General features: G+C 61.1%; 1 protein-coding gene across 1 annotated transcript; it reads left to right on the top strand.

Moving 5' to 3' along the window:
* On the top strand, positions 1-16,382 carry MED24 (mediator complex subunit 24). The gene is made up of 26 exons (XM_021378136.1): positions 1-86; positions 214-352; positions 1,980-2,062; positions 2,570-2,608; positions 3,524-3,597; positions 4,677-4,900; positions 5,445-5,556; positions 6,006-6,156; positions 6,399-6,512; positions 7,256-7,303; positions 7,532-7,614; positions 8,063-8,149; positions 8,447-8,558; positions 9,130-9,272; positions 9,842-9,879; positions 10,458-10,540; positions 11,481-11,659; positions 11,750-11,849; positions 12,153-12,328; positions 12,405-12,669; positions 12,838-13,019; positions 13,174-13,267; positions 13,640-13,739; positions 15,514-15,591; positions 15,731-15,879; positions 15,985-16,382. Exons 2-26 carry the CDS (start codon positions 223-225, stop codon positions 16,099-16,101), a joined length of 2,961 nt encoding a protein of 986 aa, XP_021233811.1. The 5' UTR covers positions 1-86; positions 214-222; the 3' UTR covers positions 16,102-16,382.

Here is a 17,585-nt window from a genome sequence, read left to right as displayed (position 1 = left end):
CGCCGCCCCGCCGTCCAATCAGCGCTCGGCTTACTGGCAGGCGCTAACATGGCGGTGCCCAGGCGCTGAGGGAGCGGAGCCGGCGGGTGAGGAGAGCTGCGGACGAGGCCTAGGGGCCGGGAGCGGAGCCGAGAGGATGGGGATCGATTTCTCGGCGCCGGCCCTTGCTGCGGTGCCTTGAGACCCGGCCCTGAGGCCTCTCCGTTCCTACAGAGCGCAGCCATGAAGGTGGTGAACCTGAAGCAGGCCATCCTGCAGGCCTGGAAGGAGCGCTGGAGCGACTACCAATGGGCCATCAACATGAAGCGCTTCTTCCCCCGCGGAGCCACCTGGGACATCCTCAACCTGGCAGGTCCGGGGGGCGTGGGGGGGCCGCGGCCTCCGGGGCGTGCCTTGGTGTTGTGCCTCAGTTGCCCCCAAGGACACCATCAGCCCCACGGATGTGTATGGACCAGGGGTGGGACGCCCACCCTCACGGATGTGCATAGGCCTGGGGGTGGGACGCCCACCCCTTACAGGTGTGTATGGCCTGGGGGTGGGAGCCCTGCTCCAATCCCCCAGGATTGCTTCCTGCTCCCATTTATGAGCGTTTCAAGGCTATTTGTCACCAACTCAGCCAAGCGCTGTACCCTCCGCGTTACGTGGTTTAAAGATTTGCCAGCTTTTATACCAATTATAGAAACACGCTGCTAGGTTTTGGATTTTTTTTTTTCCTGTGCAGGCAGCATGTGTTTGCAAGCCCAGGATAAACAAACACAAAGCGCTGCTGGAAGCTTGCACTGAGGCGTTTAAAGGGAAAAAGCACCTCTGTGCTTCTCACCTCTGTGCTCGCTCCGTAGTGGCCTTTCCCACCCCTTTTGTCCTACCAGTATAATTTTTAGCAGATTCTGCCTCACAATGCTGAATGTACAGTTTCTGTAGCGCTGGGTTTCTCCCGGTTGCCTCGTAGTGCATCCACCAGGGAAGGGCTCATCAGCCCAGGGCTCAGATTGGTGAGGACGGAGCCGGGTCCCTTTGCTGGAGGATGCAGGGCAGGTGGTGGGCACACAGGTGGCTGTCACATCCGGAACACTTCTCCAAGCCATCCCCCCAGCTCATCCTCCCCCCTGCTCGTGCCTTTCGGATTTCAACCACAAAGGAGGAAAACCTGGCACGAGCCGCCCAGATCACGGCACTGCCCAGCAAATCGATGCTGACATGCCTGCAGTGGGTAACAGCATGTGGCTGGCTCGTGTTGATGCTCCCTGATTAGATGGGGAGGGGAAGGCTGCCGTCAGCCTTCTGTCCTCGCGCTGAGATGCGTTTGGCCGCAGTCGCAGCCTTCTGCCAGGATCCGAGGTGTCTCCCGCAGCCGGGATCTGCCGACGGCTGCCACTCCGTGCTGGCTGCAGGGAGCTGGCCTGCCCCTCTTGCATCTGGGTGCCCTGACCTACTTACAGCCCGTGCCACAGCCCAGGGCCTGCTTTTGAGAGGTGGTTCCTGCACTCTGCCGTAGTTCAAATGGTCAATTAAAAGCTTGACTGAGCAGATAGGGCGGGCAGAGCCCCTCCAGCCTCCCTGGCTGGCTGCCAGCAGCAGGGAGTGCCAGACGCACAGGAACCGTCCTGGCCGAGAGCAGCCGTGTGCCCGCAGTCCAGCCCCAGGTACCGGAGCAGAAATCGCATGGTGGTGGATGCTGGAGCCTCCTGGGCAGGAGGTGGGAGGAAGGGGAGGGTGTTTGGAGAGCAGCAGGTGCTGTTTTGGGCTCAGGGCAGAGGTGAGTGAGCAGGAGGCTGCTGGTACTGCCTGAATTGTTTGCGACCTTTTGCTGTTGAGTAGAAAGTTCGTGGATTGGGTTAATTTCAGGGAAGCATTGTGGAGAGCTGTTGCACTTGGCACATTGTCTTTGCCATCTTTCCTGCGGGTGAGAGCAGAAACAAGGTCGCTGCATGTCCCCACGCTGTGTGCTGCCTGCCACAGGTCCCTCTCTTTGCTTGCAGAAGCTCTGCTCGAGCAGGCGATGATCGGGCCGTCACCGAACCCACTCATCTTGTCCTACCTGAAATACGCTATCAGCTCCCAGGTAATCGCTCTCCCCGCACAGTGCCTCACATTGCAGCGCTGCTGGGTGTCGCCTCGCGGCCCCACTTAACAAGCAAAGAACCCAGGATGCAGAGCTGGTGGCGGGCAGACACCCCAATGTCTGCACCTTGCAGGCGTTGTGCTTGGCTCAGACAGGGTGGGGGGCTCAGCGTGAGCCCAGGGTGGGGCTGTTTCTGTAAATAGCCTCTGCCTGCTGCATGCCAGGTGGAAATCCTCATCCTCCGACAGCCTCTGCACTGGCTGGGAGCTCTGTGCCTCCTTACTGCAGCATTTAATGCCGTCTAAAGTTTGCGCGAAACAAATCAGCGGTCACCTAAAAATGTCTGTTTGGATTTGTGCCGGGTCAGCGCCCCAGCTGCGGTGACAGGCAGCGGGGCCGTGCCCTGACCTCGCTGCTCCTCAGCCATGAGCGCTGCGCTCGCAGGCAGCACCCACCAGCGTGCTGCTTTTCCAACGCCATTGTTTTGGTTTTCTGTTTTGCTCACAGATGGTGTCTTATTCCACGGTGCTGACGGCCATCAGCAAGGTACGGCTCTGACAGCTGCTGGCAGAGGCTTTTCTCTTTACCTGCGATCCGTGTATCCATTTCCCATCCCGCAACTCCCACCAAATATAGGTCAAGTGTAAAATGACATCCTGTGCTGAGTCAGCAGTGGGCAGACAGCATGGAGCAGGGCACAAGCCTGCTGGGGACAGCCCACCGGCAGCTCCCACTCTGCTCTGGGCACGGTCCCGCGTGCTGCAGGCGTGGAAACTGCATCCCTGCATCCTGTGGGGCTTGGCAGGCTCCTGCTCTGCCTCCCCCCACGCTGCCAGCACTGGGAGCTGTGCCGTGAGCACACCGGGGAGCCCCTCGGTAGGGTCATCCCCTCAGTGGAGCGGCAGAGCCAGCGTAGGGCCGTGCTCGGTGTCACTGCCCATTGTGGTGAGGCCGACGGAGAAGCACTGACCTTGACAGCCGTGGTTTCCTCCTTCAGAGCAGCGTGGGCTCGGCGCAGGCCCGCAGGCCAGCTCCGGCTCAGTGGGGCGGCCCCATCTGCTCTGCCGAGCAGGCGGCAGCGGCGCTGCTGCTGTCCCCGTGGCCAGTCGAGCTGTCAATGCTCGCTGCCAGCCCCACCGAGCTGGAGGTGGGGACGTGGGCTGGCGCCAAGCTGCCGTTGTGTCGACGAGGCCCATGGGGAGCGGGGGGGCTGCAAATGGAGCTGCAGCCCCCGCTGCGTCTCGTGGAGGCTGCTCAGAAATGTGGCCTCAGCCCCACTGCCGTGGCCCCATTGCTTTCTGCTAGTCCAGGAGGGCGCGACCCGGCTGAGGGACAGCCCTGACCCAGTTCCCAGTTTGTCTGACTGCTGGGCGGCTGCCGGGGCGAGTGCCCCACAGTTGTTTTTTGGGGCCGCCGGAGCCTGGCACCCCCTGTTTGAAATCCCTCCTTGTTTTGTGGTAGTTCGATGACTTCTCCCGGGACCTGTGTGTGCAGTCGCTGCTGGAGATCATGGACATGTTCTGCGACCGCCTCAGGTACGACACGGCCCTTCCGTAGCCTGCAGCTCCCGCAGGGTCTGGCACCCACCCCATTGCGGGGTCCCTGCTCTGGCAGAGGGAGGCCAGTTCCCACCCCAGCTCTCCTCCTGAGCTGTTCTGGGCTGGGATGTCAGCATGGGCGGAGCTGAAGGAGCCCAGAACCCCACTGGCTCTGTGGGAAGCTGTGAGAACCCCACCTATTTTGGGCTGCGACCTTCTCCACAATACACCTGCCCAGCTCGGGTTGGTGTCAGCCCCGCAACCTGAGGGTTTCTGTCCCCTCTATGTTTTATTTCTCTTGTGTGGCCTCTGCGGCTTCCTAGGGCCCTGGCTCTGCATCCCTGGCTGCCAGCGCTCGTGGTTCTGCCTGCGCTGCCCCAGGCGCTCCATGCAGCTGCCTTGTTTTGCTCTGTGCTCTTCCGCTGGTGTTGCAGGACCCAGGGGAGACAATTCAGGCCACAAAAACTTTTATAGAAAGCTGAGAAATCTTCCTGTTAACCCCTGACAGCCTCTGCTGGGAGGCTGCTGCAGAGAGGCATGCGGTGTGGGTGAATGGGAGGATAAGCAGGGCTAAAGGTAGCAGCTCTTCAATTACACGGAGCGAGGCAGCAGCAATGAATGTGCATCAGTTGCAGATGTTGACAAGGAGCTGTTGCTGGCCAACTGCAGAGCTGGCGACTTAATCCAGTTCCTGCCTGATCTGATCCTCCGCTTAATTTGATCAAAACTTCTGGCCCCGATGATTTGTGCATCAGGAGGGGAAAGCGTTCACCTCTTGGAACACATTGATCAGTGCTGAGCCTTTCTTAGCAAGATAATTTGATTAGAGGCTTGGAAAGTTTCCCTGTAGTTGCGTGGCCAGAGAGGAGTCTGCACTGGGTACACTTGATTTCCCCTGGCACAGCAGGGATGCTTGTGTGCTGGGGGCTGTGACAGAGGAGCCGGGAACCGAGCACAGTGGGCTGGGCGTGTGGGATGTAGTCTGGTTGTCCAGGCTGCCCCACTGCTGTGTTTCTGTCTCTCTGGGGTGTAGCTCAGCCCAGGATGAGCACAGTTGCGTTTCTCTCCCCTTGCAGCTGCCACGGCAGAGCAGAGGAGTGCATCGGTTTGTGCCGGGCACTGATGAGTGCCCTTAACTGGCTCCTGCGCTGCGCGGCCTTCTATGCCGAGAAGGTGAAGGAGATGCTGGAGCAGGTGGCAGCGGAGAGCCAGCTGAAGATGTGTCTGGAGCGGCTGGAGAAAATGCTTGGCAGCACCAAGAACCGTGCCCTGATCCACATCGCCCAGCTGGAGGAGACATGTACGTCGCTGCCTGGGCCTAGTGGCCACGCTCTGCCCCTGGCTGCTGCTAGGGCTCCTTCTGGTCGCAGCTGGCCTTGGGGAGGTGTCATTGCCACCTTCCCTTCCCCCTGCCCAGCTCCTGCCGCATTGTCCCTGCAGCTCCAAGCCCATCCATCTTCCAGCCCTGTTGCTGTAACCGTCTCCTCCTTGGCTCCGTGCCACCCTCTGCCCCCTCCCCTCCACGCTGCCCTTGGAAGAGGAACAGAATTAATGTGAAGGCTGTGTGAGCTGTTCCCGGGTGTGTGGCGGGTCCTGCACTCCACCAGCCTTCCTGGCACGGCCCTGAGCCTCCCCTTGGTCCCCTGGCCAAGAGGCTGTGCCAGGGAGCTGCTGGCTGGCATGCAGATACTCAGCTTGGGTTTGCAGAGGTGCTCTGACTCCTGCTCATCAGGGAGCCCCAGACTCAGCAGCCCCTCTGCTTTGCCATGGGCATTAGAGCCAGCCTGCTGGCTTCTCATCCTGTCACTGTCCCGCTCCACTGAACGCCTGCCCTCCCTCCCCAGCCTCCTGGAACGCTGTGGAGCAATCCCTCCTAAAGCTAGAGGAGAGTCTGAACAGCCTCAGCAACTCCACGCTGCGAAGCCAGGCTGATGACTGCATCTCCCTCATCAAGAGGTAGCTGCTGGCACAGGTTCAGAGGGTGAAATGGATCTGAGCCCTCCTTGGGAAGCCTGAGATCCTCCTTCCTCACTGGCTCCCTGCTTTCCTCTCCCTTCTCAGCTCAGACTCCTGTGCTGACAGTGGGCTGGGGCCAGCAAGAAGTTGTGAAATAAGGGACGGGTCAGGGACAGCAGCTACCTGCTGCAAAGGACTCTTACTGGGTGTCTTGGGCCCCTCGCCATCCCTCAGCTGCTCCAGGGTGTGTGCCTGGGTCCTGGGCTGAGGTTCTAGGACTTGGCTGTGCTCAAGGGCAGTGGATGATCCCTCCCTACAAGCTGTCGTACCCCAGAGAGATGAGGGAGACCCCAGAGGTTGGGTTTGGCTGGGAACAGAGAGTGGGACGGAGGGAGCAAGGATCATCCCTGCAAGACTCCAGTGACCTGGTGCTGTTGTCTCTCCTCCAGCATCCCCACCATGCTATCTGTTCGCTCTGAGCAGCTGAACAAGACCGGCTTCCCCACTGTGCATGCTGTGGTGCTACTGGAGGGGACCATGAACCTCACAGGGGAGATCCAGCCGCTGGTGGAGCAGCTGATGATGGTGAAGAGGATGCAGGTACAAAAGTGGCATCCTCTCATCCTGCTCAGGTTGACTAGGGGCATGTGGCACCAGGGCCTTGCCGCAGCTCTGTGCTGTGCACCTCTCTGTGCCGGGAGGGCTGATCCTTGTTTGGGGATACGGGCAAAGCCTCAGGCAGTAGCATGAGCCCTTCAGCGGCTTTGCAGGGAGGTCAGGGCTTGGTCGAGGGAGCTGCTTTGTTGTTGGGTCCTGGAGGGTCCTGTCTGTGTGCCCTGCAGCGCATCCCCTCCCCACTCTTCATGCTGGAGATCTGGAAGGCGTGTTTCGTGGGCCTCATCGAGTCCCCAGAGGGCACAGAGGAGCTGAAGTGGACAGCCTTTACCTTCCTGAAGGTAGGCCCTAGCTCCACAGCGAGCATAACACTCTGAGCCCTGCACCTTGCCTGTGCATCTGGCCCCTGCTGAGCACCAAAGTGTGGCAGAGCAGTAACAGAATCACAGAATGACTTGAGTCAGAAGGGTCCTCAAAGATCATCTCGTTCCAGTTAGTCCTCCTGTCCTATAGTGTGCCCCTCAAGTTCCCCGCTCATCCTGTCTGGACAGCGTGCAAGATGGCTGAGCCTGCAGACAGCCTTCCTGCAACACACTTTGCTGTCTGGGGCATCTTTTCAGGCCAGCCCCACTTTGTTTTGCTTTCCTAGGAAGTTGTGGGGGAAATCGTGGCCTTTGAAGGATGCCAAAGCAGCCTCTGGGCTGGCACTCCCACAGCTCGGTGATGGGGAGCCCCCCAGCAGTCTGCTTTGCCTCTTGTCTTTGTGCCAGACAAAAGGGATTTATGTGTAATTTCAGGCCTGACATGTGCTCTGGCCTATGCTGGGATCCACAGCCATAGCCCCCTGCCTGCTCCATGCCCTGCTGCTCCTTGTGATGGTGGAAGGGCTCTGCAGAGGGGAGCTGGGAGGATGGTCCCCAGGGTGCAAAGGCTGCTCCAGAAATCCTTCCGCTGGGCTGGGAGAGCAGCTGCTCCTTGCAGGCGGGTTTTGCTCGAGCTCCTGCTGCCTGTGCTGCCAGGAGGTGCTGAGAGCAGCAGTGGGTCTGCCTCTCAGTCATATCTGTGTGTGCCCCGTGTCTTTCAGATCCCTCAGGTCCTGGTTGAACTCAAGAACTATCCCCATGGGGACAAGGTGAGTCGCAAGGGCTGTGGTTTGGAGCAGTTTGCAGCATTGTGTGTGCAAGTGGACTGTGCTTGTTGCGATGGTGCTGGTTCCGGGCCAGAGCTGTGTGAGGGTGGCTGGGTTAGGAGGCAGTCTGCATGCTGACAGCCTTCCTCTGTCGGGGAGGTGGTGTGGGAGGGACAGGTGGACTCATGTCGGTGGTGCTCCGAGCTGAGCACTCGCCTTTGTGCATGGCAGGATTTCACTGAAGACGTGAACTGTGCCTTCGAGTTCCTGCTGAAGCTGACCCCTCTGCTTGACAAAGCGGATCAACGATGCAAGTGAGTGCTCGTGTGCCCAGGACTCACCTGCAGCACCGTGAGCCTGAGGCTGGTCTGTGCCCTGCTGCCCCTGCATCTCTGCAGGGAGCTGCACTACTGGGGCAGCTGTGTGCAAAGCTTTTTCTGGTATGAAGGAAAGCACTGATTTCTGATCTGGTTCCTTCTTCCTGAGGCGCTGGCACTGCCAAATGAGCAAGGCAGTGAGTGTCTGACAGCTGATCCGTATGTTGGTGATGCTTTGTGATGTCTGGAGCTGCTTCTGGCCCTGCATCCTCCTCAGAGTGGGGGAACAGAGGCAGACACACGGCTTAGGAGTCCTGACTGCTTGAGTTCCAGCCTGCAAATGGTTGCATGGCTCTGTGCTGGTCTTTAGGGGAGAGGTCTGCAACCGCTGCTCAGACAGCAGGAAGGCTGTCCTGGGGCTAATGCTATGCTCTCCCTCTTCCAGCTGCAACTGCATGAGTCTGCTCCTGCAGGAGTGCAGCAAACAGGGGCTGCTCTCGGAAGCCAACATGACCAACCTGACTGACAAACGGTACGGCCCTCGTGAAGCCTGGGGAGCCCAGCAGGGTTGGGGCACCTTGTCTCACTGCCCTCCTGGCAGGGAGCGTGAAGCGGGTGTGGTGCTGCTGGCTGTCCCGCAGCTGGGACATCCTGGCCTGGAGGGATGAGGCTTTGCTTTTAGTGGTGGAGCAGGAGCAGAGCCTGTCCTCTCAGAGGTGGTGCTGAGGGGGTGGCCTTCCCTTGGGGGTGGTGGGGGGCTGTGTCTTGAGGAGGAGAGGGGTAGAGTGACAAAATTCCTACTCAAGACCCTCCCTTTGTGGATCACCAGGAAAGCAGACAGGGAAGATGCTCCGCAGTTGCAATCAGCAGAGAACGCCAACATCCAGCCAAATCCCAGGCTCATCTTGAGGGCTGAGCCGACTGTCACCAACATCCTGAAGGTGAGTACCCTCCTACTACAGAGCTGGGGAGGCCGATCTCCACCCCAGAGCTGGCTTCCAGCATCACTGGGCTCACCAGATTGCTCAGGAGATGCCTTCTCCCACCCTGTGCTGAGGTGGAGGAATTGCTTCCAGCCTTGTTGCAGTCTCTGCTGTGGAGCCCAGGCCTCCCCTCCTCCTTCCCAGGAAGCCGGAGGAGCTGTCAGGCAGCTCGATGCATTGTCAGTGCCAGCAGCCTGAGCCCAGCCTGCTCTGCCCATCCTCCCCAACATGCATCTCCCCCATCCCCAGAGCCTCCTCCTCCCTGTGTCTCTCCTGCTGCCCTGCTGGTGAAGTCGTTTCACTGCCCGTTTTGCTGCCCCAGCACGCTGCAGCTCTCCTTTTGCAGAGCCTGGGACTCCAGGGGTCCCTCCCCTTTCCTCCAAGCCCTGCAGGTCCCTGCAGACAGAGGCCCTGTGGGATGGCTCTGGCAGCTGATCAGCTCTGCTTCTGTGGCTAGAGTTATACTGCTGCTCTGTAACATGCTTTCCCTGTGACTTCTTTCTTTCTTTCTTTCTTTTTTTTATTGTAGACTATGGATGCGGATCACTCCAAATCCCCTGAGGGCCTGCTGGGGGTCTTGGGTCACATGCTGTCTGGGAAGAGCCTGGACCTGCTGCTGGCAGCGGCAGCAGCAACGGGCAAGCTGAAATCCTTTGCTTGGAAGTTCATCAAGTGAGTGTGTCCACCTGGACTACCCTGTCCCCACGTGCTAGTGGGGCTGGGGTGAGCTGGCAGCCTCCCAGCCCTTCCCCTTTCTCCTCCCTGAGCTGCTGTTCCCCCTACACTCAGGGCTGGATCTGCCTCTGGCCTGGGGTCTGTGCAGCACCAACAGGGCTGTGGGGAGGGCTAGGGTCTTGGGGTCTGACCCCCGCAGCATCCCACCCCTTTTGACTCTGTGTGAATGAGGTGCAGCATCCGAATCCAATAGATTTCAGTTGTGTGAGGGCTGAAAGCAGCAGCACAGCCCCAGCTCTGAGGCGCTGCTGTGTGCGTGCCTTTGTTCCCCAGGCGCTTGTGTCCTGGTTAGAGCACACGCACAGCACGCGTGGGGCTGTGTGATGCCCTCCTCGCACGGCAGGGCCTGGGGCAGCGTGAACCACACCGGCCCAGCTGGGAGTGTGGCACCACGTCCAGGCTCTGTGCTGCTGCGGGCAGGGGCAGCTCTGTGCCCGTCTCGGGTTGGAGGAGGGCTGCTTTGTCTGATGATAACGCTTCACTGCAGCTCTCTCTGCCCCCTCTAGGCTGAATGAATTCACGAAGCACATCAGTACAGAAAACTGTAAGTGCGTGCGCATCCGTGCGTGGGGTGGCTCAAGCTGTGCTTCCCTTGCTGCCACGTGCTGGGTTAAGCAGGGGTTGGGCTGAGCTGTGCCAGGCATGGCCAGGTGCCGGCGGGGATCTGGGCTCCTGGGGACCCCCAGTTCTCACCCGTGGCACACATGTGTCCATCCTGAGCTCCCTTCTCCCCTCTTCAGCCCTTGGGGCCCCTTGGGGCTGGCCCTGCCCCAGCTCCTTCCCTGGAAGGGGTGATGTGTCAGCACACAGCCCGAGATAAGGACTCTGACTGCGTTTACGTGTGATTAAACATGTTGAGTGCTCTGACCTTCTGCGGCACTAGGGGAGCCCAGGGTTGAAGTGGGGCTGCCACATAGAGGTCAAAGCCGCTCTGGGAGCTCGAGCTGGGGCAGACGGGGGTGAGGGAGGCACTTGGCACATCCTCTGGAGCCCTCATTCTCACTCAAACACTCGGGCATTAGAGAGGCACCTTGGAGGTGACAGGGACTCGACCCCCAAGCTGACAGGGCTCCTGCCTGACTCCCTGGGCCGAGTTCCCTGAGTTCTGTTTGTCCTTCCCAGCCAAGTCTGCCCCGGTCCGGGCACTTCTCTTCGACATCTCGTTCCTCATGCTGTGCCATGTGGCCCAGACCTACGGCTCGGAGGTAAGCGGCGCCAGGAACGCAGCCATCGGGCTCTGACCTTGTGAGAGCAGCACTGTGTGTGCTGAAGCCTGCCAGCCTCCTCTAGTGGCCATGCTGCTGTCATCGCTGCCTCCTCGCTGTCCCCAGCGCCCACAGCCGCCCCTCCAGCAGCACCCTGCTGTGGGTGGAGTGCCCAGCGTGTTCTGCCTGATGCAAAGTGATGGAGCAGGAGTGGCTGCAGCGTTCCCGGGGACTTTTGTTTGTGTCCCTCTTTTTCATGCTGTGTTATTGTCACTGCCTCACCCTCTCCGGGCTGGTTCTGATCTCCCAGGACTTTTCCCAGCCTTGCCCCTCCAGCATGGCAGTTTGGCTCTGGCTGGTTGGGGACGGCTGGTGGATGTCAGCCCTCCTCTGGCAGATGAGGAACTTGCAGCCCTGCTCAGGAAGAGGCACTTGGGTTACATGAAAATTTTCCACGTTTCAACATCTGCGTGTGTTGGGAGGTAAAACGATACCGAAACACTGCAGACGTGGAGTGGGAGTGAAAAACTTGATTGGGGGGCTGCCCGGGGAGCAGAGAGGGGGAGTCCTGGCTGGCGGCAGCCTGGGGCGGATGTGCCCGGGGCTCTCCAATGAAGTCTCAGCCCAGAGCGACTTTTCCTGACCAGCTGCTGCTGAACAGATGTGCAACACTTTTGTCAAAAATAGCGTCCCTCGGGTGCTGCAGGGCTGAAAGGAGGAAGCAGCATGTGGGATTCCCAGCTTGTGTCCCCCCTGGGAGCCTTTGCAGCTGGCTGCCAGCTGGGCTGCGTGCCCCGGCCCCGTGGAGCCGTGGGGAGCCTGAGAGCAGCTCGGGGGGCGAGTGACCCCATGAGGACTCTGCTGGCCCCTGGCCATGAGCTCCCCAGGGCAGTGATCCCCAGGCAGGGTATGGGGCAGACCCAGGCCGATTCCTTTGCAGGTGATCCTGTCAGAGTCGAGGCCAGCAGACGAGGTGCCCTTCTTTGAGACCTGGATGCTGACCTGCATGCCCGAGGAGGGCAAGATCCTCAACCCCGACCATCCCTGCTTCCGCCCTGACTCCACCAAGGTGGAATCCTTGGTCGCCCTCCTCAACAACTCCTCCGAGATGAAGCTGGTGTAAGAGCTCAGCCCAGCCTGCAGGGCTGGGGAGATGCGGGGAGGGGAGCAGCTCTGAGCGTGTGCCTGACCCCGTCTCTCCCCCGACAGGCAGATGAATTGGCACGAGGTGTGTCTGAGCATCTCGGCTGCCATCCTGGAGATCCTCAATGCCTGGGAGAACAGTGTGCTCACCTTCGAGTCCATCCAGGTGGGTCTGTAGGGCAGAACGGGGGGCCAGCGCTGCTCTGTGCTTTAAGGAGGGGCTCAGTATTGAGCAGGGCAGGCCCCCCCCATCCTCCTGCCCCAGATGCTGCTGCAGCCAATGCAGAGCTCCCTGGCTGCTTGCACATGGAACTAATGTGGCCCCATTAACGCTGCCCTGTTGGTGACTGTGGACTTGGCAGGGGTGCAGAGAAGAGAAGATTTGGAGTGACCCTAGGAGCGGATGCTGGGATGAAGCCTGTGCATCTGCACGTCTGCGCTCACCCACATCTGCTCTCATCTCCTCTAGAAAATCACAGACAACATCAAGGGCAAGGTGTGCAGCATGGCGGTGTGCGCCGTGGCCTGGCTGGTGGCCCACGTCCGCATGCTGGGCTTGGATGAGCGGGAGAAGTCCCTGCAGATGATCCGGCAGCTGGCCACCCCCCTGTACGGCGACAACACGCTGCAGTTCTACAATGAGCGGTGAGCCCCACGCCGGGGGTCTCTTCCCCTCCCTTTGCTGCCCACCGCCTTCCTGACCTGTCTCTCTCTGCCACAGCGTGGTGATCATGAGCTCCATCCTGGAGCACATGTGTGCGGATGTCCTGCAGCAGACGGCCACGCAGATCAAGTTCCCCTCCACGGGCATGGACACCATCCCCTACTGGAACCTGCTCCCCCCCAAGAAACCCATCAAGGAGGTGCTGACGAGCGTGTTCACCAAGGTGCTGGAGAAGGGCTGGGTCGACAGCCGCTCCATCCACATCTTTGACACCCTGCTGCACATGGGAGGCGTCTACTGGTTCTGCAACAACCTGGTCAAGGTACGAGGTGGAGCTGGGAGGTGGCCGCCGCTTCCAGCCCCGGACTGCTGAGTCAAGCCTGGGCTCCGGTGGCAGGGCTGGCTGAGGTGACGGTCCTGGGTGCGAGGGTTGAGCAGGGAAGGTCCTGCCTTGCCCCTCCTCTCCTCAGCTCTGCCCCGTGCCTCACAGGAGCTGCTGAAGGAGACGCGGAAAGAGCACACGCTGCGAGCCGTGGAGCTGCTCTACGCCATCTTCTGCCTGGACATGCAGCAGCTGACGCTGACCCTGCTGGGCCACATCCTGCCCAACCTGCTCACCGACTCCTCCAAGTGGCACACCCTTATGGACCCGCCAGGGAAGGCTCTGGCCAAGTAAGTCCCCGGTCCTGTGGACAACTTGGGGTGGGTGCCTGGGTCCATTTGTGGGGTGGGGAGATGTGCTGAGCTGCGCCCCGTTCCCACCATGGCCCCAGCAAAGCCCTGGCAGGAGCTGTGGGCTCACCCCTCTGCCCTGCTCTGTCTCCAGGCTCTCTGTCTGGTGTGCCCTGAGCTCCTACTCCTTCCACAACAAGGGCCAGGCGTCCGCCAGGCAGAAGAAGAGGCACCGAGAGGACATCGAGGTGCGTCTGGCACGGAGCAGGGTTTGGTTGGAGGCTCTGTGCCCATGAGAGTGGGAGCTGGCTGGGAAGCGGTGGTTGGAGGAGGAGGAGGAGGGAGTCAATGAGGGGGGGTTCCCACCCAGGTTCACTGATCTGTCTGAGGTTTGGTCCCTTGACCTTGGAATACAGGGTTTTCCCTTTGTTTTTCTGGGAAAGGGGGGATCTTAACAAGACGGTCTGTTCAGGGCTAGCCGAGACTGAGTCACTGGGTGAACCGAGAGCGTAGTCCCAGAGCTGTGCAGGGCCTGGGCGGGCGGCTGTCGGCCCCGGGGAGGGGGCTGGGGTCCCCCACAGAGAGAGGCTGGTGGGGCTGAACCCCCCTCTGCCCCCCAGGACTACATCAGCCTGTTCCCTCTGGACGACACTCGGCCCTCCAAGCTCATGCGCCTGCTCAGCTCCAATGAGGAAGACGCCAACATCCTCTCCAGCCCCAGTAAGTGCAGCGGGGGGGGGGCTGCTCCCGGGGACGGCGCCGGCCTGCCTCGCTGCTCCCTCCTGGGTGTGAAACGTGCTTTGGCACAAGAACACTTCCTTCCCAAGCTGGCCAAATGCTCTGGGAGGCGGTGGGGGGGGGGAGCTCCCCGCTCCCCTCTGCGCGGTTACACCTTTCCAAACCCTTGCACCGCTGTCACGTGCGCTGCCTGCCTGCCTGCCAGCCTGGGGCTCAGCAGCAGCATGCGGGCGGTCCCTCTGCTGTCAGGACAGATCTGCAGCAGCACTGGACAAGAACGGGGTATTTTGAAAAGACGTTGAGCATTCAGATGCGTTATGCTGAGTTCCTGTGGAGCTTTTGCTCCAGAAGGTCAAGCTTCTGAATTCTCTGATGAGAACGAGTTAGGAAAGGTGATGAGGTTTCCACCTTCCCTCTTTGACGGTGCCACCTAACCCGGTGCCAACACACGTGAAAGGCTCAGGGAGGTTTTGTCTGAGCCAACCTCTGTGGGACTGGAGATGTCCTCAGCCCAGCAAGGAGGTGACGTCTGTGATGGCTGTGGCTAAATCTTCAAATTCCACCGCTATTAATAATGCAGCGAGCGGAGCTGATGAGTCCTCATGGTTGCATCTCCGTGTCCCTAAGCTGCAGGTTGCAACAGCCCCGGCAGGACATGCTGCGGGGGCCCATGCCCCCAGGCCCCCCATCCCACATGTGTCTGGGCTCCCAGCGGTGAGTCAGGGCTCTCCTTGGTCATTCTTGTGTCCTGACTGCCTCGCCCCAACTCCTTTATTTGCCGTTTTCCAACACGACAATAACCTGTGGTTTTTGTTGGGTTTCATTACTGTTGAAATGTGGGCTTTTCCCTTTGTTTCGCTATCTTTATTTAACTTTTGGTGCGGTTCCACCTCTTTCCAGTGACACTCAGGGCTTTTTTTTGGGCTGTTTACTGCCGTGATGTGGAAATCCTGCTTCCTGCAGCAGCCACGTAACTCATGTGATTCCATGAGAAAAGGGGGGCAGGGCTTTCACTTCTTGGTGCGCATCCTCAGCGCATCCCAACGCGGGTCCTGATTTTTGGCAGCATCTGCGTCCCGTGGCTCAGCCCAGCAGCCCCCACCCATCAGCACTGGGCAGGAGCGCCCAGCAGCGCCTCGGGGTTGGGGCCACGCAGATCCCCCCACCCTTTGCTGCCCAACATTTGCTGCCGATCCCTCGGTCGTGCCGTGGCTCTGGTGGCTCAGTCCTACCCTAGGAGGGAGCTGTGAGCGCTGCTGTGCAGCTGCAGAACATCTGGGCCGGGCCGCCCCGCTGGCAGCGTGCACAGGATGTGTCCGGGCCGTGCACGAGGCTGCTCCCCTCGGTCGTGACATTGCATTACTCTGCTCTCGTGAGGTGTCAGGGTCGAGTCAGCGCCGCGGTGACAACCCAGCAGGGAGCCACTCACTTACACAGTGAGTCTCGCTCGTGCTCACCCCTCGGAGATGTCTTTCAGCTTGGTCAGACTCGGAATAAATGTGCAAGAGCGAAGCACGCTGACACATCTCCGTCACGCCGGGGCCACGTGTGTGGACAGGCAGCCGGAGTCAGCCCCGCCGTGCTCCTCCGCTGTGCCCAATGCGTGCAGGGCACCGAGCGCTGCGTGCTGCCCCACGGCTCGGGGCAGAGCTCTGCTGGAGCCCAGGGGCTCGCCGGGGGTCAGCGCTGGTGGGGGTGGGGGTGAGGGCTCCGAGCGGGGGCCCCCTGTCCTGACGCACGCTCTGCTCCCCAACAGATCGCTCGATGAGCAGCTCGCTGTCTGCCTCCCAGCTGCACGCCGTCAGCATGAGGGACCCGCTGAACAGGGTGCTGGGTAAGGCTGGGGGCTGGCTGCAGGCTGGGGTCTGCCCGCAGGGGTAGGGGTCACCCCAGCCACGAGGGCAGGCGGGGCTGTGCCCTCAGCTCCCGCAGCCTGCCTGCCTGCCCGCCCTGACAGTTCCCTGTCCCCGCAGCAAACCTCTTCCTGCTCATCTCCTCCATCCTGGGCTCCAAGACGGCCGGCACTCACACGCAGTTCGTGCAGTGGTTCATGGAGGAGTGCGTGGACTGCCTGGAGCAGGGCAGCCACGGCAGCATCCTGCAGTTCATGCCTTTCACCATGGTGAGCCCTTCTCCCCGCTCTGCGCCGCGGGCCGGGCACGCTCTGGGGATGGGGCTTTGTTCTTCAGCCCCAGGCGTCAGCTCTGTTCCTCCTCTCTTCCGTCAGGTTTCAGAGCTGGTGAAAGTGTCCACCATGTCCAGTCCCAAAATCGTCCTGGCCATCACGGATCTGGGCCTGCCCCTGGGCCGCCGCGTTGCTGCCAAAGCCATTGCTGCGCTGTGAGCAGGGCTCCCCGCTGCCATGCAGGACAGAGGTGTGGGGCGGCTGCTGGGGTCCTGGAGGAAGGAGCCTGGGTGCCCGACCGGGACTGGGACCCCTGAACCAGTCTCTCCATCACCGTGGCTGGATGCTGCCCAGCGTGAGGGCAGAGCTGGCAGCAGCAGGGGCTGCTCCCCTCCGTGCCCACCCCCTGAAGCAGCCTTGCACCAGGCTGTCAGAGACTGAGACCACCCCGTTGCTTTTTGGTTTTCTAATTCATTCATTTCTTCATTCCTTTTGTAGAATCTGGCGTCACCTCGTTTCTCTTTGGTTTTCTGATGGTTTTCTGAGCTGGTGCTGAGGCAGAGGCTGGGCCCGGCCCTGGCCTGGGGCAGGGGAGGGCAGTGAGCAGCGATGCGCTGTGCTGCGCTGGGCAGGGGGGGCCGTGGCGCTCGCTGTCCCTAACACAGAACCAAAGGCAGCGCTGCAGCTCATCACCCTGCGCCCGGGGCATGGGCTGGAGGAGGATGCGGGTGAGTCACGGCACCTAACGGTGCAGTTATGGGCTGATTCAGAGGGATCCTGCTTGCTCCCAGAGCCTTGGCTGTGCCCGGGACTCCCCGTGCCCCTCCCCCTGCCCCATGCCCCCCTGTGCTGGTGATGGCATTGGAGCCCCTCGGGGACGGGAGAGCGGTGCAGTGGGGCTCAGCCCCCAGCCCCAGTGCAGCCCGGGGTGCTGCTGGGGGCCTGCAGCCCTGCGTGGTGTGCTGGGTGCTGCGCTCGGGGTGGAGCAGGGATGCTTTCCTGCCTCGCTGTCAGCTGCAGGCACATTCCTGTCGGAAATTCCTCCGTGTGAGTTCACCCCGTGGCCCTGCTGTGAGCACGGCACCCAGTGAGTAACGGAGCGGCGGTCAGCTGCCTCGCTCAGCCTGCCCGGGGCTGCCACCAAACCCCGGCCCCGAGGGGGTGGCAGGGCCGGGGCGCCTGGGCCTCCCCTGCTTTGGTTTGTGATTTCAGCTCGACTCACAACCACGAGGGAAGCGGCGCCTGGGCTGGGGCTGGGGTGCCTGGCACCTGCCCTCCCCTTGGGCAGCTTCGCTCTGAGCCCCATAGTGGGGTGCACAGCCCCATGGCAGGATTCCCAGCCCCATAGCGGGGTGCACAGCCCCATGGCACGATTCCCAGCCCCATGGGGGGGGGTGCGCAGCCCCCGGTCCTCGGCACGCGCTGGCACTGACCCACCGCACACCTCTTTACCGTTAACGCGGAGCAAAGAGCAGCTGCTCCATCGCTCTGTCAATATTTGCGGCCCCGCGCGCAGCGTTGGCCCTTCCCAGCGCTTCACCTTCCAGGAAAGGGCTGGAGCCGGGAGAAGGGGTTTCCTGTAAGCGCTGATAAGCCGGGGCAGGAAGGAACGCTGCTGCTGTTGGCTGAGGGCTGGAGGGGCACAGCGGGCGCTGTCTCCGTGCTGGGGCTGCGGGAGGGGGGGTTGGTGTGTGTGTGTGTTG

Source organism: Numida meleagris, chromosome 26, assembly GCF_002078875.1.
Source record: "Numida meleagris isolate 19003 breed g44 Domestic line chromosome 26, NumMel1.0, whole genome shotgun sequence".
Taxonomy (NCBI): Eukaryota; Metazoa; Chordata; class Aves; order Galliformes; family Numididae; genus Numida; species Numida meleagris.
The sequence above is the reverse complement of the archived record's forward strand: the minus strand, read 5'-3'. Positions and strand labels throughout refer to the sequence as shown.